This window comes from Salmo trutta, chromosome 39, assembly GCF_901001165.1.
Source record: "Salmo trutta chromosome 39, fSalTru1.1, whole genome shotgun sequence".
Classification (NCBI taxonomy): domain Eukaryota; kingdom Metazoa; phylum Chordata; class Actinopteri; order Salmoniformes; family Salmonidae; genus Salmo; species Salmo trutta.
The window spans coordinates 18,236,101-18,264,074 of record NC_042995.1 but is presented as its reverse complement, the minus strand read 5'-3'; the positions used below and the strand labels follow the sequence as shown (position 1 = coordinate 18,264,074).

The 27,974-nt window shown below is 42.7% G+C and overlaps 1 protein-coding gene across 2 annotated transcripts; it reads right to left on the bottom strand.

The window, feature by feature from the left end:
- LOC115179651 (anosmin-1-like) lies at window positions 1-27,355 on the bottom strand. Of its 2 annotated transcripts, XM_029741299.1 has the most exons (14): window positions 27,075-27,355; window positions 16,101-16,148; window positions 10,764-10,823; window positions 10,263-10,485; window positions 9,748-9,932; window positions 9,442-9,571; window positions 8,616-8,827; window positions 8,007-8,139; window positions 4,520-4,651; window positions 3,104-3,192; window positions 2,804-2,975; window positions 2,386-2,606; window positions 1,801-1,942; window positions 1-925 (listed from the first exon to the last, which is right to left on the bottom strand). In XM_029741299.1, the coding sequence occupies exons 1-14, from the start codon at window positions 27,270-27,272 to the stop codon at window positions 834-836; spliced, it is 2,037 nt and encodes a 678-aa protein (XP_029597159.1). In that variant the 5' UTR covers window positions 27,273-27,355; the 3' UTR covers window positions 1-833. The 2 variants fall into 2 exon arrangements, with proteins under 2 accessions (XP_029597159.1, XP_029597160.1); XM_029741300.1 differs by lacking the exon at window positions 16,101-16,148.
- Window positions 27,356-27,974: the final 619 nt, after the last annotated feature.

Here is a 27,974-nt window from a genome sequence, read left to right as displayed (position 1 = left end):
TTTTTGACATGGAATTTACTTTTACTTAAAACATCTCTATACAGGGTATGTCAGTTTACAAAAGGGTGCACTAGAAAGAACATACACAGTCAAAAGTAGCACAAAGACAACTGTGTACAGTAATACATACAAATAAACCACTGTAGACATAAATAAATTATAGACAAACTGTATGTACACCATCTACAGTACATGAGTTGGGGCACAAAATGACATCTTCAGCCTATAAAAATGTCAAATAAAAAATGTATTAATTAACAGCGACAAGTCATTGTCTATTTGTCGGAGAGAGGGAGGTTGTAAGAGTATGTCAGTTCACAAAAGGGTGAATTGGAAAGCATAAACACAGAAACACATACAAATAAACCACTGTGACATAAATAAATGATTGACTAAATGTATGTACACCATTTACAGTACATGAGAGTTGGGACACAATATGACATCTTCAGCCTACTAAAACGTAAAATGATATAACTTTTATGTTAACATTTTTTATTAATTAACAGTGACAAGTCATTGTCTATTTGTCGGAGAGAGGGAGGTTGTAATACAAACCATTTCATGCCAGAAACACTAGGATTTTACATGCAAAGCCAAGGTCTGTAAGGAATCTTAATCTACTGTATAACGACTCATATCCACATGCAACATTCAGAAGCATTTCCTCATTGAAGGTTTGGGTGAACTGTTTATCGGTGGGCTACTTGTTAGCAATTCATTTGATTGGTAGGGTGTACATACAGCAGTAGAGGCATGACTGAGTAGTGTCTGAAAGAGGACCCTTCTCCCTTCTGTCGGTGGCTGTTCTCCAGTGTCCTGAGTCTGGGAGGTTAGTTCTGTGCAGTCTGGTCAGCTCTGGTCAGCTGATCTCTCAGTGCCTCTATGTTGGGCTGGTGCTGGTGATGATTCCTGAGTCTTGGTCCTGAGATAGGACAAACAAGTCAACGACACGGTCAAAGTTAGGGTTACAAAACTACCGGTAATTTACGAAAGTTACCAGATTCTTCAGTAATAATGGCAATTAACAGATCATCTATGGAAACTTTAGTGATATATACTTGAATAACAAAAACATTTTTATTCATATATAAAGTATACATTTATTATATGTGTGTCCATATTGTCCATGAGTTTCTAGTGGATAGACCATATGGTTCAAGATAAAATAGCGTAATTAATGAAAAAAGCATCTAATCAACAATGGCATTATTTTCAAGGAACTCTGCAGCTCTTCCAACTATTGTGTTTTTTCACAACTACAATCAGTTTGTACCCAAAACATTTACAGCAAAAACATATTGATATAGTCAAATAAATAAATGAGTAAAAAATATAAAGGTTAGTTCATGCTGAAATCCTCATATTAAACACATACTAAGTTGGTTTATATTTAGAATAAAGTTTTATAGCTTTGTCATTCATTTATTTATTTGAAAATCATCTTATTGGATTTTTTGTCATATATTTTACAGGAGGCCACACAGAGGGCCAGAGATTGTCGGCAGTACCCAAAAAGGCCACTAGATGTCGTATGGTAAAATTCCATACATTCCCTGAAAGTTACAGAATTATGGTAGTTTACTGGTAGACTTCGAAAGTTTCCAGTAATATACTCTCCCTTTGCAACCCTAGTCAGACTGCAACATCACCCAATTTTTCATGACATTTTCTAACACCTATCAAACTGGCCATGTTTAAGAGAACATCAGTTATCAGTGGTTGTGCATGTGCATATTCTCATTGTAAATCTCTTTTAGCGTTTGGAAAAGAGCAAGATAATCCAATCAGTGATCTTACTGTGCTGCAGGACTGGTGAGATGTCGGGAGTGGAAAAGGTCTTAGTGGTGGCAGGACCCTCTCCTCCTGCTCCAATCACCTGGATCTCCAGCCTGTAGAGGGTGGCTAGCTGCAGACCTGTCACTACCAGGACATTACGCTCCTGAGAGAAGAGGGAAGACAACAATACAGGGGCTCATTAACTGTTAAAAGGGGGAGCTGGTTGGCTTTTTCCTATATGGATGTTTTGGTCACCTTACTCTACTACACATCCCCCCCTTTGCCGTGAAACTACTTATTTAAACCGCAACAAATCATGGGAATTTGTGAAAATGAAAATGGGTTACTTAGACATTTGTTGGTTATTTATGGGAATTTTGATTTCCTGAGACAAATGGTCAGATTTGTTGCATAAAGGTGGGCAAATTCATTGAGTTGATATGGGTTTCCAGTTATGGTGGCACCCCACTGGGGAGACACTGGTTGAATCGATGTTGTTTCCACGTAATTTCAATGAAATTATGTTGAACCAATGTTGAAAAGACGCTGAAATGACATCTATGCCCAGTGGGAAAGCACTATTTGGGTTTATACTGATGGACTTACTGGTGGTAGTATCTGGGACTGTGAGATTAGGCTGTTGGGAAGGTTGTTATGGCGACTGGCTGAGGACACTTCCGCCCATGTGACCTGGAACCCGTGGAGCTGTCGGGGTGGGAGTGGCGCAGACACCTCCCATGTAAACACAGCTGTGACGTTACCCTTGTGGGCCATGAAGGAGGCGGTCAGGTTCTCTGCCTTGGACAGCACCTTCGGAGGAGGACTTCCTATTGGACAAACATACATTGTTTGAGGGGATCCGTTTGAGCAAAGCAATGCGCAGAATTTTAAATCTTGACCACATAATGACTAGTTATTTAGGATGCAAGGTGATATGTAGATCAGTGATTCAGTCCGACTTCAATGTAGTTCATCTCAAACATAGACATGTACACCAATGGACATATGGTCAGTGGTGTCTCACCTTCCTGGCCGGGACAGGCTATGTGTTTGGGGCTCTTGGCCCTGATGCTGGCACAGGAGGGGGTAAAGAAGAAGGTGGTTTCTGCCTGGGCACGTTCCTTAGTACCCAGTGGCTGGAGGTTCACTCTGTACTTACAGGAGAAGAGTAGGCCGGGGAGGCTGGCAAAGCCCTCCTATAAGAGGTTAAAGACAGCGACTCAGATATGATGAGAGCAGCCTATACTGTAACTTCAATAGAGATATATACCCTTTGTCTTAGTTTCACCATAAATCGGTTGTATGGCTGAATGAAACTGGTTACCTGTGTGATGATCTTGTCCACTCCTTTGGTCTGGTTGTGTCCACAGTACTCTGGTACCCACTGGACACGATACCGAACTACAGTGGGATCTGAGAGAAATTGAAAGTAGTATCAATCAATAATCATTCATTATCAATCAACTGCCGATTTGTCGCATAACACTGGTGACAAAGCACACATTGTCCTTTCAAAATAAGAGTCAATAGTTAACTTATAAAGCTCAACTTGTTCAGACAGAACAGATTATTTGATGCAAAATGTAAGAGAAGCTGTTCCTCAGTTAGGGTAGCCCAGTGTGTGTGTTCTGGGTAGCCCAGTGTGTGTGTTCTGGGTAGCCCAGTGTGTGTGTTCTGGGTAGCCCAGTGTGTGCGTTCTGGGTAGCCCAGTGTGTGTGTGTTCTGGGTAGCCCAGTGTGTGTGTTCTGGGTAGCCTAGTGTGTGTGTTCTGGGTAGCCCAGTGTGTGTGCTCTGGGTAGCCTAGTGTGTGTGCTCTGGGTAGCCCAGTGTGTGTGCTCTGGGTAGCCCAGTGTGTGTGCTCTGGGTAGCCCAGTGTGTGTGCTCTGGGTAGCCTAGTGTGTGTGTTCTGGGTAGCCCAGTGTGTGTGCTCTGGGTAGCCCAGTGTGTGTGCTCTGGGTAGCCCAGTGTGTGTGCTCTGGGTAGCCCAGTGTGTGTGCTCTGGGTAGCCCAGTGTGTGTGTTCTGGTTAGCCCAGTGTGTGTGCTCTGGGTAGCCCAGTGTGTGTGCTCTGGGTAGCCCAGTGTGTGTGTTCTGGTTAGCCCAGTGTGTGTGCTCTGGGTAGCCCAGTGTGTGCGTTCTGGGTAGCCCAGTGTGTGCGCTCTGGGTAGCCCAGTGTGTGTGTGTTCTGGGTAGCCCAGTGTGTGTGTGTTCTGGGTAGCCCAGTGTGTGTGTGTTCTGGGTAGCCCAGTGTGTGTGCTCTGGGTAGCCTAGTGTGTGTGTTCTGGGTAGCCCAGTGTGTGTGCTCTGGGTAGCCCAGTGTGTGTGCTCTGGGTAGCCCAGTGTGTGCGCTCTGGGTAGCCCAGTGTGCGCATTCTGGGTAGCCCAGTGTGTGTGTTCTGGGTAGCCCAGTGAGTCAGCGATGCTAGCTTACTGTGCTCATGTTCCTGCATGAACAGGATTCAGGATGTACTTTTATGCATCTTATCAGCTTGTAAGAAAGCAGCCTTTTGTTTCAGCCTTTTGTTTGTTTAATTACACACAAGCAGCCTGTACATTTACGATAATCTCTCTGTTTCCATAACGATAGGGAGGTGGTGGTTAGAGGATTATTTCCTCAGCAACACTGCTGTTCTTATCGAAGGCCAAATCAAATGTGTGTGTGTGTGCTTGCGTGTGTGTGTGTGCCTATGGGTGCATACATTCGTGCGTGTGTGGCTGTGTCTAGGTTTCCCCCTGCATACCTGTGCTCCTCTGCCAGTAGACCCGGACCTGCAGCTGGCCATCCTGGTAGAAGGGGGTGCCCACATCCAGCACATCAGGGATAAGGCCCTCGGAGACGGGGACCGGGCGGGCACCAGACCTCTGCTCCTCCCCTGATTGTGGAACAATGAAAATGGGAACAAAGCGATGTTCAAAACATTATAGCTTTCCCTTTTTACCCTCATTTTGACAGGGAGTCATGCTGAGACCAAGGTCTCTTTCACAGATCAGCCCTGTATACACACCAATATACACATCAATATTCACATCAATACACAAAATGCAAAACACATTCATAGGAAACAAACACACTCTTCAGTAAAAAGATCCTCAAGTAGCCTTTTCCGTCAATCCAGATAACCAGATAATTTTAAGCGGGGACATGATCAATGAGGGCACCATCCAATGTACATACACAATACGGTATATACAAAAGTATGTGGACACCCCTTCAAATTAGTGGATTCGGCTATTTCAGCCCCACCCGTTGCTGACAGATGTATAAAATCGAGCACACAGCCATGCAATCTCCATAGACGAACATTGGCAGTAGAATGGCCTTACTGAAGAACTCAGTGACTTTCAACGTGGCACCATCATAAGATGCCACCTTTTCAATAAGTCAGTTCGTCAAATTTCCGCCCAACTGTAAGTGCTGTTATTGTGAAGTGGAAACATCTAGGAGCAACAACGGCTCAGCCGCAAAGTGGTAGGCCACACAAGCTCACAGAACGGAACCACCGAGTGCTGAAGCGCGTAAAAATCGTCTGTCCTCGGTTGCAACACTGACTACCGAGTTCCAAACTGCTTCTGGAAGCAACGTCAGCACAATAACTATTAGTCTGGAGCTCCATGAAATGGGTTTCCATGGCCGAGCAGCCGCACACAAGCCTAAGATCAACATGCACAATGCCAAGTGTCGGCTGGAGTGGTGTAAAGTTCACCGCCATTGGACCCAGGCACAGTGGATCACGCTTCACCATCTGGCAGTCCGACGGACGAACTTGGGGTTTGGGGGATGCCAGGAGAATGCTACCTGCCCCAATGCATAGTGCCAACTGTAAAGTTTGGTGGATGAGGAATAAAGGTCTGTGACTGTTTTTCATGGTTCGGGCTAGGCCCCTCAGTTCCAGTGAAGGGAAATCTTAACGCTACAGCATACAATGACATTCTAGACGATTATGTGTGTCCAACTTTGTGGCAACGGTTTGGGGAAGACCCTTTCCTGTTTCAGCATGACAATGCCCCTGTGCACAAAGCGAGGTCCATACAGAAATGGTTTGTCAAGATTGGTGTGAAAGAACTTGACTGGCCTGCACAGAGCCTTGACCTCAACTCCATCGAACACCTTTGGGATGAATTGGAACGCCGACTGCGACATCAGTGCCCTACCTCACTAATGCTCTTGTGGCTGAATGGAAGCAAGTCCCCGCAGCAATGTTCCAACATCTAGTGGAAAGCCTTAACAGAAGAGTGTTATAGCAGCAAAAGGGGAACCAACTATTTATTTCTCAACTGTGTCAGTCATGAAGTTCTGTCAGCCAGTGATTGTCAAGCAAATAACTGCTGGTCTCACAGTAATTGACCGTTAATTAACATAAACACATTTAGCAAATTCTGGCTTCCACGCATAGCCTACAAGCCACTGATTCAGACCTTTGGAACATCTACATTTTAAAAAGTCTAATAAATCCATTTAATATAGCCTAAACCATCACAATAAATCCATGATTTATTTTAGACAGGTCTAAAGAAACTGTAGTCTATTTCAGAAGAACAGAATAGTTGTCACGACTTCCGCCGAAGTCGGTCCCTCTCCTTGTTCGGGCGGCGTTCGGCGGTCGACGTCACCGGCCTTCTAGCCATCGCCGGTCCACTTTTCATTTTCCATTTGTTTTGTCTTTGTTTTACACACCTGGTTTCAAATCCCCCAATTACTTGTTCATTATTTAACCCTCTGTTCCCCCATGTTTTTTTGTGAGTGATTGTTTGTATGTATACGGTCCGTTATTGTGCGCTAGTTTATTGTGTTGTATTTATTGATTCCTTGAGTAAATTACGTTCCTTACTCATATCTGCTGTCCTGCGCCTGACTCCTCCACACCAGCTACACACAGGCCTATTACAATAGTATACTCTGAGTTGTCCTGATGCTAGGCCCTGATCTGGCTATGTCATATGGTTGTGGGCTACACTAGTTCATTTAGCAGATATGATTTGCTTAGAATTCAGTGGCATTGTTTAATATTATTTAATAGTATAAAGAATAATAGTATGAAGAATTTCCTGGCGGCATCCCCTTTGTGTGGCCGTAATGCCCCCTAAATAAATCCAGGCCTTTTGCGGCCATGACCCCAAATGTGATTATGCATGTAATGCTTTTACTATAAAGGTGCCATTTTATGGTGAAAACGTACTTCCCCAAACCTGAAACTCACGCGCTGCTTATGTATGCCAGTTAGGCTCTACTCCCCTTGTAAAGCAGATTAATGTGCTTCATTTTAAGAAGTTATTTGGCCACTTTAGTTGCGATACAAACCTTATCAAAACAGGCATATGGGCTCTGTGTGTGACTATGATTGGAAAAAGTCGCAAAAAAAAGGCATTGTTTCTTATGCTGGGCATCATTCACAAGTGATAATATAGAATTCACAAGTGATAGGCTAATATTGTCACCCATCAGACTATTCTTAATTTAATCTTGTCTTTACATATACTAAATAATATATGTGTGAAATTTGTTTGGATTTCAAATGGACCATTATCATGCACCTGTCTCGAAACAGGGGCAGTGGAACAAATATATGCCATCTATGCACTTAAACGGCGAACGGAGGACGCTTTTCCCGTGGTTCATTTTCACGCCAGCCAGGAAGGCTATACTCCTGTTGTAAAGATTAATAATGTGCTTAATATTAGGAAAGTTGAGAAATAAATATAGTAGGCCTAGCCTATAGAAAGCTGATGGGATCCTCCTCTTTTTAATAGAGGGCATCACTCTGTTTTCTCACGCAATTGCATAGCCTATAGAAATGTTGCGCAATATGAGCTCATTGGCTCTCATGAAGTGCTTGATTAGATTTTCGATTACAATTACATTGATGCTGAGTACCAGGCAGTTAGCAAGTTTGGTAGGTTAATAATGAACATCAGCAGCATCAGAGCTTGGAGAAGACTATGACTCGTGACCGTGACCGGCGGTGTCGCGGTAATACACCGTAACAGCCCTAGCAACTTTGGAATAAGATGTTCGACAAGCAGACTATTGGTCATGTAGTGTATCACGCTTCCAACCTTAATATACTGGGTAAATATTTAATAGAGTTGCAAAATTCTGTAAATCCTCCAACCGGGATTTCTGGAAAAACCAGGGAACTTTGAGAATGTTCCCAGAATTTGGGGAGCCTAATTATCAAATATTTTCCTTAACAAATGACAGCTGATAAGCTTTGACTGTTGTTGACGTACTGTGTCGTGTGTTGAATTGCAGGGTGGCTTTGGGACTTTTCAGTGGAGTCTGTCCCCAGTAGGACACGGCCTGTAGCTCCACACTGTAACTCCTGTTAGCTCGCAGACTCTCCAGCTCCACATAGCTCTGCCCCTGGATACACACACAGGACAGAGGGGTTATGGGGTCAGGAAGACCGTGCTGTGTCTCTGCAGTCTCACTTTAAAAGTAATCAATTTGCGATTCATTTGCCAGAGGCGACAACTATACAATTGCTTGGTTTGGTGTGTAAGCACTAAGCACCATGCGATTGGAGGGTTTATGCCATCAAAGCCAGACACACTGCCATTGTTTATCCTTCCATTACATTTGTTGTGGCTTGAGGAAAGAAAGAACATGTTTCCACTGTACATTGTCCCAGGGAATGTCACATGTTAATGAGTGCCTACATGTCAGGGTAGAAAAAAGGGTTCCAAAAGGGATCTCCTATGTGGACAGCCGAAGAACCCTTTTAGTTTCTAGAAATAGTATGACTAGACCGCCAAAGCCCCTCAGACCAAGTCATTCCATTTCTATTGGTATGACTGACCTACCACATGTCAAGGTAGGGGCCTTACTCTACGACTTACCCCATTGACCATCTTCCTCCTCTTTGTCTTAGGTGGTGCTGTGGCCTCAGTGCTGCCTGTGGCCCAGCTCCAGGACACCTTGTAGTGGTGTACAGGGACATCCAGGTCTGAGGGGATGGACCAGCGCAGCCGGACCGACACCGCCCTGCCGCCGGGGCCAAAGGTCACGTTGGACATCCTCAGCTCAGATGGGGCAGGGGGGCTGGAGGGGTCTGGGGACGACATCATTAATCAATCAGGTGTCATTGGTCTGAAGTAGACATCAGTAGTGTTTCTGGTGTTTCTATGTTAAACCGTTTTTGTTATATTTCAGTCTTCTGTGATGTATATATAAAGTGTAATATTGGGATACAAACTCAAAATGTAATACATTTCAATTCTATATCTGACATGGTACAGGGGTCTTCTTTTATTAAGCCCATAACCATGTGTGTGAGGTCTATACTTCTGTTTCAAAGTAGATGTGTTTAAGACTACCAAGAAACACTGTGTGATTCTGATTTAACCCACTGCAGTAAAAGGTCAATCAATCATGGAGGCATTCTCACTGACAAATGCAGCACAGCTAACCTACACCGCACATTACAGCTGCCAAATACATTAAGCTTTAGTAACTGTCTATTAAAGCTATTCATACATTGACTGGAAGGTATTACAGCTCTAGGGGGCTTAAGCACAATACAGCACTTCAGAAATGGCCAAAAGCCAATGTAATTAGTCTGTATTCATCTTCATTACAGTCAGTACAATATCACCCCAGGTTGTTTAAGCCAGCCTCACACACACACACAAGCAAGCAGACACACAAACAAACACACACGCACACCTTTCTTGGTGTGGATGTGGCGACTGGGAGTGGTGAACCCTCTGGTCCCGTGGACGTTCACTGCTGCCACTCTGAACTGGTACCACCGGCCTGCCCGGATATCAGCCAGCCGCGCTTTCTCCTCCGTGGTCTAGAGAGAGAGAGAGAGAGAGACAGAGAGAGAGAGAGACAGAGAGTTGTTTAACTTCATGAACAATTAATACATTGCCACACATTGAATTCTAGGTAGATTACACTCATTTGTCCCGTTATAATCAACTAAATCCAGTATTAATAAGTAAGCATCCCCAAAAAAGGATGACTAACCTGAGCTACCACCTCCCACTGTGTAGCAGCGTCCTCGCTGGGTTGGATCCCGTAGTTCCACCTCCTCTGGACCACGTAGATGACCGGCTCGGCCGACACGTTGAATCGGGAGGACCAGCTCACCTCCATCTGGCCAGACCTCAGCTCCTCAAAACTCAGCTCCTTCCTGGGCTTCAGAGGGGCTCCTGGAAGGGTGAAGTGGGTCGTTTCAAGGTCATGTGATCATTCGATTTTAGTCATTTAGCAGACGTTCTTATCCAGAGCAATTAGGGCTAAGTGCCTTGCTCAAGGGCATATCGGCAGATTCTTTACATAGTTAGCTCAGGGATTCGAACCTTCCACTGACATCAGTGAATTATCTAAGCGAAAGTTAGTTTTTTTTATCTCGTCTTTGAATTGGCCCACAAATTGGTTGCAGATAATATATTGGTTGTAACCAACCAACAAAAAATGTACATACTGTAGTTTCCTGTCTATTTTACTAAACATACTGTATGTACTGGAGGTTGCTGTACCTTTGTTAAGGTTCTTGGGAGGTTGGCAGGTGTGCCCACAGCCGTTGGAACAGCACTTCTTCTGGGCAGAGCACTCTCTGTCCTCCTCGCATCCCTCCACACACGCCGCCGCAAATCCGCTGGCCTTTTCAGGGGCAGGGCAGTCACCCTGCTTCACTGCCACCACCGAGCGCAGGAACTCACAACTCGTCACACACTCCCAGTGCTTCTTGGGAATTGAGCGCTGGGGTGCAGGATTGGGGGACAGAGAGAGAGAGAGAGAGAGTGTGTTAGAAAGCATAGATGCTTTACTACTAAAATAACACAGAAAAACTGAGTAAGGAAATTGAAGAAGCACTGAGGTAAAATATGTCTGTGTCTGATTACCTTTGCCAAAAAAATGTCTATGGAGGAGAATCTGAACTGAACTCTACTAATCTAGCCTCTCAACATGAAGCCTCTCCTCAGCGCGTTCCTCCCCCCTAACTTAACGAAGTGGGAGGCTGTCAAAAGTCATCATACCTCACAAAGCTCCCGGCACTGGCTCTTCAGGTCCCAGGAGGCCTTGCAGGGTTCCAGGCACTTTGAAAGGGAGAGAAACAGAGATGGAGGTGAGGGCTTGTTACACCTTCCATGCCACCACTGGAGATTTCTGAAGCAGCTTAATAAATTAAAAACATGTCACCACGGTATTCAAAACAAATACTTGAATACTTCTTCTGCCCTCAATCTCCCTCAATATAACAGCAAAAAATGTTACCACAAACTTTAGCAGTTTGAGGTTTATTAGGAGGGATCTTTGTATGCATCTTACATCTGTGGCCTTGTCGGTGTTCCTGACTCTCTTGAGGAGAGAACAGCTAAAGAACTTGACAGTCGGTTGCTGGACCCACATTTCATTTGGGGAACATCAGTTTAAGGGAAATAAATAGGATGTTTGAAAATCCAAGAACACCACTCTTCCACAGTGTGTTTGTTATTAACCATGTGCTTCCTGTAGCGGCTTGTAGATCTGTACTGCTGTCCTTGTCCCCTGAGAGACACTCTTCCTGCATGAGTAACCCAGGATAGGCTGCCCAGGGGAATATTCACATTTCCAATTTCATGCTGCAATGAAACACCGTGGTTGGTAGCCATGGAGGAAGACAGTGGGGAATATTGCATCACAATGTACAGTAAGGCTGGTGGCTCTAGGGGTAATTTGAAAGTTACCATATTATAGTAACAATATCCATTTGATATCCAGGATTAACTATGCTGAACAAAAATATAAACGCAACATGCAACAATTTCAATGATTTTACTGAGTTACATTTCATATAAGGCAATCAGTCAATTTAAATAAATAGGCCCTAATCTATAGATTTCACATGACTGAGCAGGGGCGCAGTCATGGGTGGGCATGGTAGGGCATAGGCCCACCCACTTGGGAGCCAGGCCTAGCCAATCAGAGCAAGTTTTTCCCCACAAAAAGGGCTTTATTACAGACAGAAATACTCCTGTTTCATTAGCTGTCCGAGGGGCTGGTCTCAGACGATCCCGCAGGTGAAGAAGCCGGATGTCGAGGTCCTGGGCTGGTGTTGTCACACGTGGTCTGTGGTTGTGAGGCCGGTTGGACGTACTGGCAAATGTTCTAAAAAGACGTTGGGGGCGGCTTATGGTAGAGAAATGAACATTCAATTCTCTGGCAACAGCTCTGGTGGACATTCCTGCAGTCAGCATGCCAATTGCACACTCCCTCAAAACTTGAGACATCTGTGGCATTGTATTGTGTGACAAAACTGCACATTTTAGAGTGGCCTTTTATTGTCCCCAGCACAAGGTGTACCTTTGTAATTATCATGCTGTTTAATCAGCTTCTTGATATACCACACCTGTCAGGTGGATGGATTGTCTTGGCAATCTCTGGGATCTTTTTCAGCTCATGAAACATGGGACCAACACTTTACATGTTGCGTTTATATTTGTGTTCAGTATATAAACTCGGTATGCTTATGGTTATTATTTCTTACTTACTTATGCCTTGACACAAGTATAACAGCATGTCCAATACACTCCTACAACCTTCTAGAGAAAACCTCAACCATGTAATGCGTTGTTGAAGGTTTTCAAGGCGTGAAGATTGGAGTTATCCTGGGGCAACGTTTTGGTCGGAATGAGAGGGGAAACACATTTATCTTCAGTTGCTGTGAAAACATGAGCAAGTGTGTGTGTGTGTGTGTGTGTGTGTGTGTGAGCGTGTGTGTGTGTGTGTGTGAGTAAGTGTGTGAGGGGTGGAATGGGGTGGAGAGTGTTGGTAGTTGTCGGAAACTCTGAATAATGTGAAGGAAGGAGGCACACGTTTAAATGCAGCTGAGGTGCCCACTTTATGGAGGGGGAAATGCGGAGACCCTGCCGAGCTCGCCCCAGGCCCCACAGCTACTTGTATGGAAGGAAAATCCTGAAACTGCTACAGGCTGACGTTGTACCCTTTCCCATTCAGTAACACATGCTCATACATTGCTCATACATTCAACTAGCTCTCTCTTACCCCTCTACTCTCCTGTGGTACCCTGTCCTCGCTTTATCTCTCCTACAGTCCTTCCGTACTACAGTGTACTGCATGTCTAAAGCTCTCCCATAGCGTCTAGATCCTCGGCTCCCTGCCATAGCCTAATACCATGCCGTACTATGAGTGTCCCTGTCCTGTCATCTCTTATCTCCCTTCTCTGGTCTCCAACTTGAGATTCTTCCTCTAATCCCAACTGACGCTCAGGCTCTCTCGTCTCCTCGTTCTTATTGTGCCTCTCGGCTACGCTTTGTTTTCCGCCCCATTTCAAACTCAAACCAAGCATTCCTTTTCACTAGCGACCGGCTGCAAATAAAGCAGAGTTCTAGGACTCTAATAGAATGTCTAGGAATTTACAGAACACCTAAGGACTCTCTTCCACTGATGGCAAAAGACAAAGGAGTATTACCCCTTAATGGCAGAAATTTGATAGACATTTGAAAGTCAATAACGCTTACTCTTAATTTTGAACACAGGAAAACCTGCTTTGTTTTACAAAGGAACCAGGGTAAACACGAAAAGCATCAGCGTGGCCGTTTCAGTATGCAGTAGGACAAGAGCGAACCGTTTCCTCTCTGAACGACAGTAGATAATGGCCTCAGTGACTTCTGACCGTGCATAACGCTGCTGTTCTGTTTGGGTGGTGTAGACCGAGCCTGCTTCTCAAATGGCACCCTGTTCTCTATACAGTGCACTCCTTTTGACCAACGCCATATGGGCCCTGGTCAAAATAAATGCACTAAATAGGGAAAAGGGTGCCATTTGGGATGCACACTGGCTGTACTGTAGCACACAACCGTGTTTGATACCGTGCCCAGATGACACCCTCCCTGGAGAAAAAAGACCCTGCCTTTGTCTCTCCCTTCCTGTTTCTACAAATTGAACAGGCTTTGGGGGGGTTCCAGAGACTTTCACAAGAGGACAATCCTGTGCCAGCTCTCTGTAGTGCTAACACTGTTCATTACTTCACATGGTCATGTCTGTGGTGGAAGGAAGAAGATGCATTAATGTGGTGTGTTAGAAATGGCACCCTATTGCCTGCATAGGGCTCTGGTCAAAAGTAGTGCACTATATATGGAATAGGGTGCCATTTCAGCCTTGTTTTTAGTCCTTAGGGCCACGTCATCCCAACTGCTAGACCAGTAAGTGTTAGTTGGTACACTAATGACTCCCAAGTGCTGCCTAAACGCCAATCTGAAGGAGCCGTGGCTTGTCGTGAGGTGATAAAAAATAATGACCTCAACTAAGCATTCATATCTGCAGAGCTGAGAGGCTGACAGGCTGCCCGGTGTAATGGCTTGGCAATTATGACCGTCCACGGCTCTCCTAAATGAGGCACTGAAGCGATCCTGTCATCCCCTGCTAAGCCTTTAAATGAAGATGTGACCGGACTCTATTGTGTCAGACTATGGTAATCATCTATAGTAGCCTTAATTGACTGCCTGCCTCGACGAGATAGTGACAGGCGGATTAACAGTCACTCATCGTTACCAGGGAGGTACATCGAGACAACGTGATGCTGAGTGAGCACGGGCAAAGTACAGGATGATCCGACTATTGTGACCAAACGTTATCATATCTCTACTGGATGTAATCACTGAGGGCTTTAAAAAAAAATGGCAGCGCTGTTGTTGTCTCCGATAAGTTGTGGGTGGACTTTTAGTGTAGCTGTAAGCACTGCTGCAAGCAATCACCAAATGCAGACATGCGATGGCTTACGCAGCGAAACAAATCATCGCCTGTAATCAAATACTGCAAAACATGAGGGTCTGACTTCCAATTTTGTGGTTGAGCTGGAACTACAGCTTACATAGTAGCAAGTGGCATTTCAGGAAGACCTTAAATCAGACTGAAATCCTTGAGCAGCCAATCAAATCTAATGTTGAGTTCTAGTGATATACTGAAACATTGGCGATACATAACTGAACTGAAAGCAAAGGAAGATGACTTTTAAAGTGAGACTGCAGAGACATTAAGATCTCCTTAGTGAGAATAAATTGATTCTTCATCTCCACTTCAGAGCCTCTAATTTGGCAATTAGCTGCCGTGTAATGAACATTCCACAACGAAGAGGATTCTAATTGGCTGTGTTCTTTCTTAACGAGAATAGAATAGCATTATTACTTTCTTAACGAGAATAAAATAACATTATCATCACTCTTCAAGAAAAGAGCGCTGAAATTGATCATTTTATTTTATGCTCAGTTTCACCATTAAAAACAGAGCAAAATAACAGCACATCGGGTTGGACCTAGTGTGGAGGATGCGATTGTGCTACAGGGATTGACCTGGTTTAAAGTTTGAGTTGAAAACTCTCTCAGGAGTTCTGGAGAAATCTGCTGAGAAGTTGGCCAAATGTTTTCACGGACCCACCAAGAGAGGTCAGAGCCTGGCTGACTGTGTTTCTGCTGCGAGCCTACCCTGGGGTGTGTCTGTCTGTCTGTCTGTCTGTCTGTCTGTCTGTCTGTCTGTCTGTCTGTCTGTCTGTCTGTCTGTCTGTCACAGAGAGAGGCGCGTGTTGTTGTGCTTCTCTCTCCCACACGGTGACACAAACACACAGCTAACCAGAGTATTATACTGTAGTAAACAAAGCAACAAAACAATCACAAAGACAATTCGAAACTATTTAGGAATGTGGCTTCAGAATAAATAGCTACGAGTGTGAACGTTGTATTGAAAAAAACATAATTCAATTTATCAATAACATATAAGATAGTATTGTTCATAATGGTCTTTGACTGCTGTATGCATTATGAGATTTGACAACTGTGCAACCATTCTATTGTCGCATCCTACAGTATACTGAAGCCTGCGGAATAATCGCAAAGGCAACATGTCAGCTTCACTTCTGTACACTGTGGGGATAGTATACTGAAGGGCTGTTAGAGAACGTTACTGTCCTCATTACCAAAAATGAGTGGACCTCTTTACCCAAAGACAATTATGACTTCCAGAGAGGGATATGCAGAAATGTATTTGATGAAAATACAAAGTGGAGAGACTAAGAGTTTAACAGCCAAGCATCCATCTAAAGCACCTGTCGCTATATGTTGCAATCACATATTTTGTAGGCTCTATGATCTACAGAAGAACAGTACATAGCTGGCTGCAGTATATTGGCTGACAGTGATGTATGGTATTGCATGGTACATAGAGTACTGTGTAAGAACCACTGTGACAATGATTTATCATGCTATTTGTTCAGCTGCTGACTTTCCCTGAGAGCTTTTCCTCTCTGAAAATAGATCATTCAGTTTTGTGCGATTTCTGTCATGTTAGATATGGTATGCATGTAAACATCAGTACATTACCTTGGCACACTGTCTATGATTTTGACACCAGCCCAGGGATCCATTGTTCTGAAAGGAGAGAAGAGAGTAGAGGGCAGTCAGTAGTATAATTACTAGGGAGAGTAGAGGCCAGTCAGTAGTATAATTACTAGGGAGAGAAGAGAATAGAGGACAGTCAGTAGTATAATTACTAGGGAGAGAAGAGAATAGAGGACAGTCAGTAGTATAATTACTAGGGAGAGTAGAGGACAGTCAGTAGTATAATTACTAGGGAGAGTAGAGGCCAGTCAGTAGTATAATTACTAGGGAGAGTAGAGGACAGTCAGTAGTATAATTATTAGGGAGAGAAGAGAGTAGAGGACAGTCAGTAGTATAATTACTAGGGAGAGAAGGGAGTAGAGGGCAGTCAGTAGTATAATTACTAGGGAGAGTAGAGGACAGTCAGTAGTATAATTACTAGGGAGAGTAGAGAATAGAGGGCAGTCAGTAGTATAATTACTAGGGAGAGTAGAGGACAGTCAGTAGTATAATTACTAGGGAGAGTAGAGAATAGAGGACAGTCAGTAGTATAATTACTAGGGAGAGAAGAGAGTAGAGGACAGTCATTAGTATAATTACTAGGGAGAGTAGAGAGCAGAGGACAGTCAGTAGTATAATTACTAGGGAGAGTAGAGAATAGAGGACAGTCATTAGTATAATTACTAGGGAGAGTAGAGAGCAGAGGACAGTCAGTAGTATAATTACTAGGGAGAGTAGAGAATAGAGGACAGTCAGTAGTATAATTACTAGGGAGAGTAGAGAGCAGAGGACAGTCAGTAGTATAATTACTAGGGAGAGTAGAGAATAGAGGACAGTCAGTAGTATAATTACTAGGGAGAGTAGAGAGTAGAGGACAGTCAGTAGTATAATTACTAGGGAGAGAAGAGAGCAGAGGACAGTCAGTAGTATAATTACTAGGGAGAGTAGAGAGTAGAGGACAGTCAGTAGTATAATTACTAGGGAGAGTAGAGAATAGAGGGCAGTCAGTAGTATAATTACTAGGGAGAGAAGAGAGTAGAGGACAGTCAGTAGTATAATTACTAGGGAGAGAAGAGAGTAGAGGACAGTCAGTAGTATAATTACTAGGGAGAGTAGAGAATAGAGGGCAGTCAGTAGTATTATTACTAGGGAGAGTAGAGAATAGAGGACAGTCAGTAGTATAATTACTAGGGAGAGTAGAGAGTAGAGGACAGTCAGTAGTATAATTACTAGGGAGAGTAGAGAGTAGAGGACAGTCAGTAGTATAATTACTAGGGAGAGAAGAAAATAGAGGACAGTCAGTAGTATAATTACTAGGGAGAGTAGAGAATAGAGGACAGTCAGTAGTATAATTACTAGGGAGAGTAGAGAATAGAGGACAGTCAGTAGTATAATTACTAGGGAGAGTAGAGAGTAGAGGACAGTCAGTAGTATAATTACTAGGGAGAGAAGAAAATAGAGGACAGTCATTCGTATAATTACTAGGGAGAGAAGAGAATAGAGGACAGTCAGTAGTATAATTACTAAGGAGAGTAAAGAGTAGAGGACAGTCAGTAGTATAATTACTATGGAGAGAAGAAAATAGAAGACAGTCATTAGTATAATTACTAGGGAGAGTAGAGAATAGAGGACAGTCAGTAGTATAATTACTAGGGAGAGTAGAGAGTAGAGGACAGTCAGTAGTATAATTACTAGGGAGAGAAGAAAATAGAGGACAGTCATTAGTATAATTACTAGGGAGAGTAGAGAATAGAGGACAGTCAGTAGTATAATTACTAGGGAGAGAAGAGAATAGAGGACAGTCAGTAGTATAATTACTAGGGAGAGTAGAGAGTAGAGGACAGTCAGTAGTATAATTACTAGGGAGAGAAGAAAATAAAGGACAATCATTAGTATAATTACTAGGGAGAGTAGAGAATAGAGGACAGTCAGTAGTATAATTACTAGGGAGAGTAGAGAATAGAGGACAGTCAGTAGTATAATTACTAGGGAGAGTAGAGAGTAGAGGACAGTCAGTAGTATAATTACTAGGGAGAGAAGAGAGTAGAGGACAGTCAGTAGTATAATTACTAGGGAGAGAAGAAAATAAAGGACAATCATTAGTATAATTACTAGGGAGAGTAGAGAATAGAGGACAGTCAGTAGTATAATTACTAGGGAGAGTAGAGAATAGAGGACAGTCAGTAGTATAATTACTAGGGAGAGTAGAGAATAGAGGACAGTCAGTAGTATATAACTAGGGAGAGTAGAGAATAGAGGACAGTCAGTAGTATAATTACTAGGGAGAGTAGAGAGTAGAGGACAGTCAGTAGTATAACTACTAGGGAGAGAAGAAAATAGAGGACAGTCATTAGTATAATTACTAGGGAGAGTAGAGAATAGAGGACAGTCAGTAGTATAATTACTAGGGAGAGTAGAGAATAGAGGACAGTCAGCCGTATAATTACTAGGGAGAGTAGAGGACAGTCAGTAGTATAATTACTAGGGAGAATAGAGGACAGTCAGTAGTATAATTACTAGGGAGAGTAGAGAATAGAGGACAGTCAGTAGTATAATTACTAGGGAGAGTAGAGAATAGAGGACAGTCATTAGTATAATTACTAGGGAGAGTAGAGAATAGAGGACAGTCAGTAGTATAATTACTAGGGAGAGTAGAGAGTAGAGGACAGTCAGTAGTATAATTACTAGGGAGAGTAGAGAGTAGAGGACAGTCAGTAGTATAATTACTAGGGAGAGTAGAGAATAGAGGACAGTCAGTAGTATAATTACTAGGGAGAGTAGAGAATAGAGGACAGTCAGTAGTATAATTACTAGGGAGAGTAGAGAATAGAGGACAGTCAGTAGTATAATTACTAGGGAGATTAGAGAGTAGAGGACAGTCAGTAGTATAATTACTAGGGAGAGAAGAAAATAGAGCACAGTCATTAGTATAATTACTAGGGAGAGTAGAGAATAGAGGACAGTCAGTAGTATAATTACTAGGGAGAGTAGAGGACAGTCAGTAGTATAATTACTAGGGAGAGTAGAGGACAGTCAGTAGTGTAATTACTAGGGAGAGTAGAGAATAGAGGACAGTCAGTAGTATAATTACTAGGGAGAGAAGAGAATAGAGGACAGTCAGTAGTATAATTACTAGGGAGAGTAGAGAATAGAGGACAGTCAGTAATATAATTACTAGGGAGAGTAGAGGACAGTCAGTAGTATAATTACTAGGGAGAGAAGAGAATAGAGGACAGTCAGTAGTATAATTACTAGGGAGAGTAGAGGACAGTCAGTAGCATAATTACTAGGGAGAGAAGAGAATAGAGGACAGTCAGTAGTATAATTACTAGGGAGAGTAGAGAATAGAGGACAGTCAGTAGTATAATTACTAGGGAGAGAAGAAAATAGAGGACAGTCAGTAGTATAATTACTAGGGAGAGAAGAAAATAGAGGACAGTCAGTAGTATAATTACTAGGGAGAGAAGAGAATAGAGGACAGTCAGTAGTATAATTACTAGGGAGAGAAGAGAGTAGAGGACAGTCATTAGTATAATTACTAGGGAGAGTAGAGAGCAGAGGACAGTCAGTAGTATAATTACTAGGGAGAGTAGAGAATAGAGGACAGTCATTAGTATAATTACTAGGGAGAGTAGAGAGCAGAGGACAGTCAGTAGTATAATTACTAGGGAGAGTAGAGAATAGAGGACAGTCAGTAGTATAATTACTAGGGAGAGTAGAGAGCAGAGGACAGTCAGTAGTATAATTACTAGGGAGAGTAGAGAATAGAGGACAGTCAGTAGTATAATTACTAGGGAGAGTAGAGAGTAGAGGACAGTCAGTAGTATAATTACTAGGGAGAGAAGAGAGCAGAGGACAGTCAGTAGTATAATTACTAGGGAGAGTAGAGAGTAGAGGACAGTCAGTAGTATAATTACTAGGGAGAGTAGAGAATAGAGGGCAGTAAGTAGTATAATTACTAGGGAGAGAAGAGAGTAGAGGACAGTCAGTAGTATAATTACTAGGGAGAGAAGAGAGTAGAGGACAGTCAGTAGTATAATTACTATGGAGAGAAGAAAATAGAAGACAGTCATTAGTATAATTACTAGGGAGAGTAGAGAATAGAGGACAGTCAGTAGTATAATTACTAGGGAGAGTAGAGAGTAGAGGACAGTCAGTAGTATAATTACTAGGGAGAGAAGAAAATAGAGGACAGTCATTAGTATAATTACTAGGGAGAGTAGAGAATAGAGGACAGTCAGTAGTATAATTACTAGGGAGAGAAGAGAATAGAGGACAGTCAGTAGTATAATTACTAGGGAGAGTAGAGAGTAGAGGACAGTCAGTAGTATAATTACTAGGGAGAGAAGAAAATCAAGGACAATCATTAGTATAATTACTAGGGAGAGTAGAGAATAGAGGACAGTCAGTAGTATAATTACTAGGGAGAGTAGAGAATAGAGGACAGTCAGTAGTATAATTACTAGGGAGAGTAGAGAATAGAGGACAGTCAGTAGTATATAACTAGGGAGAGTAGAGAATAGAGGACAGTCAGTAGTATAATTACTAGGGAGAGTAGAGAGTAGAGGACAGTCAGTAGTATAATTACTAGGGAGACAAGAAAATAGAGGACAGTCATTAGTATAATTACTAGGGAGAGTAGAGAATAGAGGACAGTCAGTAGTATAATTACTAGGGAGAGTAGAGAATAGAGGACAGTCAGTCGTATAATTACTAGGGAGAGTAGAGGACAGTCAGTAGTATAATTACTAGGGAGAATAGAGGACAGTCAGTAGTATAATTACTAGGGAGAGTAGAAAATAGAGGACAGTCAGTAGTATAATTACTAGGGAGAGTAGAGAGTAGAGGACAGTCAGTAGTATAATTACTAGGGAGAGTAGAGAGTAGAGGACAGTCAGTAGTATAATTACTAGGGAGAGTAGAGAATAGAGGACAGTCAGTAGTATAATTACTAGGGAGAGTAGAGAATAGAGGACAGTCAGTAGTATAATTACTAGGGAGAGTAGAGAATAGAGGACAGTCAGTAGTATAATTACTAGGGAGAGTAGAGAGTAGAGGACAGTCAGTAGTATAATTACTAGGGAGAGAAGAAAATAGAGCACAGTCATTAGTATAATTACTAGGGAGAGTAGAGAATAGAGGACAGTCAGTAGTATAATTACTAGGGAGAGTAGAGGACAGTCAGTAGTATAATTACTAGGGAGAGTAGAGGACAGTCAGTAGTGTAATTACTAGGGAGAGTAGAGAATAGAGGACAGTCAGTAGTATAATTACTAGGGAGAGAAGAGAATAGAGGACAGTCAGTAGTATAATTACTAGGGAGAGTAGAGAATAGAGGACAGTCAGTAATATAATTACTAGGGAGAGTAGAGGACAGTCAGTAGTATAATTACTAGGGAGAATAGAGGACAGTCAGTAGTGTAATTACTAGGGAGAGTAGAGAATAGAGGACAGTCAGTAGTATAATTACTAGGGAGAGAAGGGAGTAGAGGGCAGTCAGTAGTATAATTACTAGGGAGAGAAGAAAATAGAGGACAGTCAGTAGTATAATTACTAGGGAGAGAAGAGAATAGAGGACAGTCAGTAGTATAATTACTAGGGAGAGTAGAGAATAGAGGACAGTCAGTAGTATAATTACTAGGGAGAGAAGAGAGTAGAGGACAGTCAGTAGTATAATTACTAGGGAGAGTAGAGAATAGAGGACAGTCAGTAGTATAATTACTAGGGAGAGTAGAGAATAGAGGGCAGTCAGTAGTATAATTACTAGGGAGAGTAGAGAATAGAGGACAGTCAGTAGTATAATTACTAGGGAGAGAAGAAAATAGAGGACAGTCAGTAGTATAATTACTAGGGAGAGTAGAGAATAGAGGGCAGTCAGTAGTATAATTACTAGGGAGAGAAGAAAATAGAGGACAGTCAGTAGTATAATTACTAGGGAGAGAAGAGAGCAGAGGACAGTCAGTAGTATAATTACTAGGGAGAGTAGAGAGCAGAGGACAGTCAGTAGTATAATTACTAGGGAGAGTAGAGAATAGAGGACAGTCAGTAGTATAATTACTAGGGAGAGTAGAGAATAGAGGGCAGTCAGTAGTATAATTACTAGGGAGAGTAGAGAATAGAGGGCAGTCAGTAGTATAATTACTAGGGAGAGTAGAGAATAGAGGACAGTCAGTAGTATAATTACTAGGGAGAGAAGAAAATAGAGGACAGTCATTAGTATAATTACTAGGGAGAGAAGAGAGTAGAGGACAGTCAGTAGTATAATTACTAGGGAGAGAAGAGGACAGTCAGTAGTATAATTACTAGGGAGAGAAGAGAATAGAGGACAGTCAGTAGTATAATTACTAGGGAGAGTAGAGAATAGAGGACAGTCAGTAGTATAATTACTAGGGAGAGAAGAAAATAGAGGACAGTCAGTAGTATAATTACTAGGGAGAGTAGAGAATAGAGGACAGTCATTAGTATAATTACTAGGGAGAGTAGAGAATAGAGGACAGTCAGTAGTATAATTACTAGGGAGAGAAGAGGACAGTCAGTAGCATAATTACTAGGGAGAGTAGAGAATAGAGGACAGTCAGTAGTATAATTACTAGGGAGAGAAGAGAGTAGAGGACAGTCAGTAGTATAATTACTAGGGAGAGTAGAGAATAGAGGACAGTCAGTAGTATAATTACTAGGGAGAGAAGAAAATAGAGGACAGTCAGTAGTATAATTACTAGGGAGAGAAGAGGACAGTCAGTAGCATAATTACTAGGGAGAGTAGAGAATAGAGGACAGTCAGTAGTATAATTACTAGGGAGAGAAGAGAGTAGAGGACAGTCAGTAGTATAATTACTAGGGAGAGTAGAGAATAGAGGACAGTCAGTAGTATAATTACTAGGGAGAGAAGAAAATAGAGGACAGTCAGTAGTATAATTACTAGGGAGAGTAGAGAATAGAGGACAGTCAGTAGTATAATTACTAGGGAGAGTAGAGAATAGAGGACAGTCAGTAGTATAATTACTAGGGAGAGTAGAGAGTAGAGGACAGTCAGTAGTATAATTACTAGGGAGAGTAGAGAATAGAGGACAGTCAGTAGTATAATTACTAGGGAGAGTAGAGGACAGTCAGTAGTATAATTACTAGGGAGAGAAGAGAATAGAGGACAGTCAGTAGTATAATTACTAGGGAGAGAAGAGAATAGAGGGCAGTCAGTAGTATAATTACTAGGGAGAGAAGAAAATAGAGGACAGTCAGTAGTATAATTACTAGGGAGAGAAGAGAATAGAGGACAGTCAGTAGTATAATTACTAGGGAGAGAAGAAAATAGAGGACAGTCAGTAGTATAATTACTAGGGAGAGTAGAGAATAGAGGACAGTCAGTAGTATAATTACTAGGGAGAGTAGAGATTAGAGGACAGTCAGTAGTATAATTACTAGGGAGAGAAGAAAATAGAGGACAGTCAGTAGTAAACTCTGCAAAAAAATAAACATCCTCTCACTGTCAACTGTTTATTTTCAGCAAACTTAACATGTGTAAATATTTGTATGAACATAAGATTCAACAACTGAGACATAACTGAACATTTTCCACAGACATGTGACTAACAGAAATGGAATGTGTCCGTGAACAAAGGGGGGGTCAAAATCAAAAGTAACAGTCAGTATCTGGTGTGGCCACCAGCTGCATTAAGTACTGCAGTGCATCTCCTCCTCATGGACTGCACCAGATTTGCCAGTTCTTGCTGTGAGATGTTACCCCAGTCTTCCACCAAGGCACCTGAAAGTTTCCGGACATTTCTGGGGGGAATGGCCTAGCCCTCACCCTCCGATTCAACAGGTCCCAGACGTGCTCAATGGGATTGAGATCCGGGCTCTTCGATGGTCATAGCAGAACACTGACATTCCTGCCTTGCAGGAAATAACGCACAGAACGAGCAGTATGGCTGGTGGCATTGTCATGCTGGAGGGTCATGTCAGGATGAGCCTGCAGGAAGGGTACCACATGAGGGAGGAGGAGGTCTTCCCTGTAATGCACAGCGTTGAGATTGCCTGCAATGACAACAAGCTCAATCCGATGATGCTGTGACACACCGCCCCAGACCATGATGGACGCTCCACCTCCAAATTGATCCCGCTCCAGAGTACAGGCCTCGGTGTAACGCTCCGACCATCACCCCTGGTGAGACAAAACCACAACTCGTCAGTGAAGAACACTTTTGCCAGTTCTGTCTGGTCCAGCGACGGTGGGTTTGTGCCCATAGGCAACGTTGTTGCCGGTGATGTCTGGTGAGGACCTGCCTTACAACAGGCCTACAAGCCCTCAGTCCAGCCTCTCTCAGCCTATTGCGGACACTCTGAGCACTGATGGAGGGATTGTGCATTCCTGGTGTAACTCGGGCAGTTGTTGTTGCCATCCTGTACCTGTCCTGCAGGTGTGATGTTCGGATGTACCGATCCTGTGCAGGTGTTGTTACACGTGGTCTGCCACTGCGAGGACGATCAGCTGTCCGTCCTGTCTCCCTGTAGCGCTGTCTTAGGCGTCTCACAGTATGGACATTGCAATTTATTGCCCTGGCCACATCTGCAGTCCTCATGCCTCCTTGCAGCATGCCTAAGGCACGTTCACGCAGATGTGTACAGTGCAGGCAAGGCTAAAGACAGATAGTCATCTGACCTCTCTGTCATTATATCAGGTCAATGAATGTCTGCATCCCAAATGGCACCATATTTCCATTATAGTGCACTACTTTTGAACAAGGCCTATAGGGCTCTGGTCAAAAGTAGTGCACGTTGAAGGGAATAGGGTACCATTTGGGACTCATACAATTCATCATACCCATGTTATGAAGGCTACTATGGCAGCCCAAGGGACATGAAAGTCAGAACAGATAAAGGTGAAATAAAACAAATTTAAAAAAGATAAGGGCATTTTGTTATGTCACTTTGACTAAATGAGTGGAGCACAATTTGACCTCTGACGCAAATCAGAACTAGTCTCACAAGTCAGACAATTGTTTTCGAAATATTACACGTGAAAGACTGGAAATCAAGGGTAAGGCTACACCCTAAATGGCACCCTATTCCTTATATAGTGCACTACTTTCCACCAGAGCCCTGTGGGCCCTGGTAAAAAGTAGTGCACTACATAGGGAATGTGTGTCATTTGTCATGCAAGCCTAAGTTTGAACCACCTCAAAGCAGACTAATGGTCCTGTCCAAAAACTATTAGCACTTTGAGATATCAGCTGTTGTAAGAAGGGCTATACAAATACATTTGATTTGATATAATCCAGATTGATGGTGGCATTAACATGATCTGAATTCACTGTCTGACGTAGTTTATGTCATGTTAAAAAAAATCTCAGAAAGGGACTTTTCAATATGGAAGGTTTACGATAGATTCAACGATCTGTACCAAGATGTATTCCCATGGCTGCTTCCAACACATTGCCAACAGAGACCTTTCAAAAAATATGCTTCATTTTAGTCACGTTCACCTGTCCATTACTATGTGTCGAATTGATGAAAACGTATAGCTGAAGCGTACTGTAGCTAAACCCAAGTCTGGCAATAAGAATTAGCCATTTTATAGGCTGACATGACATAGTATCCTACCCACTCCTACAACGATCCATGACTGGAATTCCATCGCATAGATGGGACTGCCCTACGCAATCTAACATTGACCGTGCTACATGATCCGTGGGAAGTAGTGATTAAACAGGTTAAAGGTCATATCCTGACCCTTAGCGAGGTCACGAGTGCTTGACAGTGTGGCTAATGATGTGACGTCTGTGCAGTTCCAGTCCTACGATAATAAACCGTAGCTAATAGCCATGTGTCTCACTAGTTCGCCATTCCATATTCACTATGGAGCAATTCATTCAGTAAACTATATAGGCCTACTATATGGGAGTATACCAGTGGGTATTCTCACAGGACCATCCTTCTGAATCCTGAGGCTGAATAGTGAGTAACTGGGCATGTTCACTGCTAAGGCTAAGTTATCTCCGTCCACTGTATGGTTTATTTCACCTTTATTTAACCAGGTAGGCTAGCTGAGAACAAGTTCTCATTTACAACTGCGACCTGGCCAAGATAAAGCAAAGCAGTGCGACACAAACAACAACACAGAGTTACACATGGAACAAACAAACGTACAGTCAATAACACAATAGGAAAAAAAAATCGATATACAGTGTGTGCACTTGAGGTAAGATTAGGGAGGTAAGGCAATAAATAGGCCGTAGAGGCGAAGTAATTAGAGTTTAGCAATTAAACACTGGAGTGGTAGATGTGAAGAAGATGAATGTGCAAGTAGAGATACTGGGGTGCAAAGGAGCAAAAAAATAAGTAACAATATGGGGATGAGGTAGTTGGATGGGCTGTTTACAGATGTCATCTGTAAATCCAAGGAGGACATGAACTTGATCATGTGACCTGGGTGGCTCAGTCACAGAGTCATAGGCTTGGGACTGGAGGGGTAGTGAAGGGCTTGATATGGACATCATTTGGATAACAAGCTTCTCTCTCTCTCTCTCTCTCTCTCTCCATCAGCCGGTAGGTTGCTCCACTTCTCAATGCAGAACCAGATTTAAAAATGGGACATGGTAAAGAGAACTTTCTAATGAGGAGTACAGTGTACAGAGAGTTTCCTCCGTCAGAACATGATACTGAACTGTCCATTGATCATGCGTCTAGTTTGCTTGCAAACTTACCAAATCTAAAGCAGTTATTGTGAGGCCAAAATCAAAACTTCAGTTATCGTTTAATAATCAACTAAATAAATAAATAAAAGAAAAACAAACATGTTCTTATCAATAATGGAAAATGTCTATTTCAAGCACATTCCTGTTTATTAATTCATTTGCGCATAAAAAGTAAAGGGAATATTATATAATGCAGTAGAATCAAATCGGACTGCCTGCGTTTGATCCAACTTTGACTTTATCCCATGAAGACAGCGGCACGCTCGCCCGCTTGTTTTGGCCTTACCTCCACCTGAGATCGTTTGGAGAGCGTCGCTATGCGAGTGCTGTGCAAGCTGAGGCACCGAGACGCACATCTCCCCCGGTAGATGTCGTTCATCGACCGGGTCTCGTCTTTCCTCTTCGTCTTCGCGTTGACACTCAAGAACAAGATACTCCACAAAGCAAGACTCGCAAATACACCTCGACTTTTGAATAACGACATTGTCCGGGCCTTTTCTCTTGCGGGTGTCCCCTCGTAGCGACGGGACGGGTTTATGACAGTTTGTGGATGCGGTCCGGGAAACTGATGAAACTTCTACGTCGAAGGGAGGAGCCAGGATCTGAGCTCAGCCTGCCATTGGAAGACACCTACCATAAACGGGAAATGATCTCAGGTATGATGTGTGTGATGAGTTTGGACTGTACCCATCTAATTGTTTAATTGCTGACATATTTGAAGTTATGATTGCCAAATAGCCTCCAAAAATTACAATCTCAATGTAAGGGCTAATCTACCTCACGTTATAAAACCAGGTCTAGTATTATCTTTAATGATAATGTCCTGCTTCAAATGAAAAGGGCATTTTGATAAAGGGTAATAACGCATTAACAAAATCGACATAATCCACCCCTCAGCGCTCCTGTTCACCTGCCACTCACTACACCTGTTTATGGTCTTTCCCAATACATTTTCTGGGCCCTCCAAAAAACCTAGAACTGCAACAATCACTTCTTAATCTCTTAAATGTTATCCTTGACTGTACTGAAAAACCCATTTTCTACATATTCATTGTGTCTTATTTGGGATTCATCCCTTCATTTTCATTCATTCATTAAGTAATTCATCCATTCGTCCATTCATTGAAACTTACCTGACTAACAATAGTTAGTATAGCATAGTAGTTCTCTAGTAGAATCAGTTTGT

What these genes read in the sequence shown, in the direction of transcription:
- LOC115179651 (XM_029741299.1), bottom strand. Translation starts at nt 27,272, where the DNA reads ATGTCGTTATTCAAAAGTCGAGGTGTATTTGCGAGTCTTGCTTTGTGG. An exon ending in CCAAACGATCTCAGGTGGAG is followed by an intron (nt 16,149 to 27,074) that starts GTAAGGCCAAAA and finishes CTCTCCTTTCAG; the next exon opens with AACAATGGATCCCTGGGCTG. An exon ending in AGTGGGAGGTGGTAGCTCAG is followed by an intron (nt 9,572 to 9,747) that starts GTTAGTCATCCT and finishes CTCTCTCTCTAG; the next exon opens with ACCACGGAGGAGAAAGCGCG.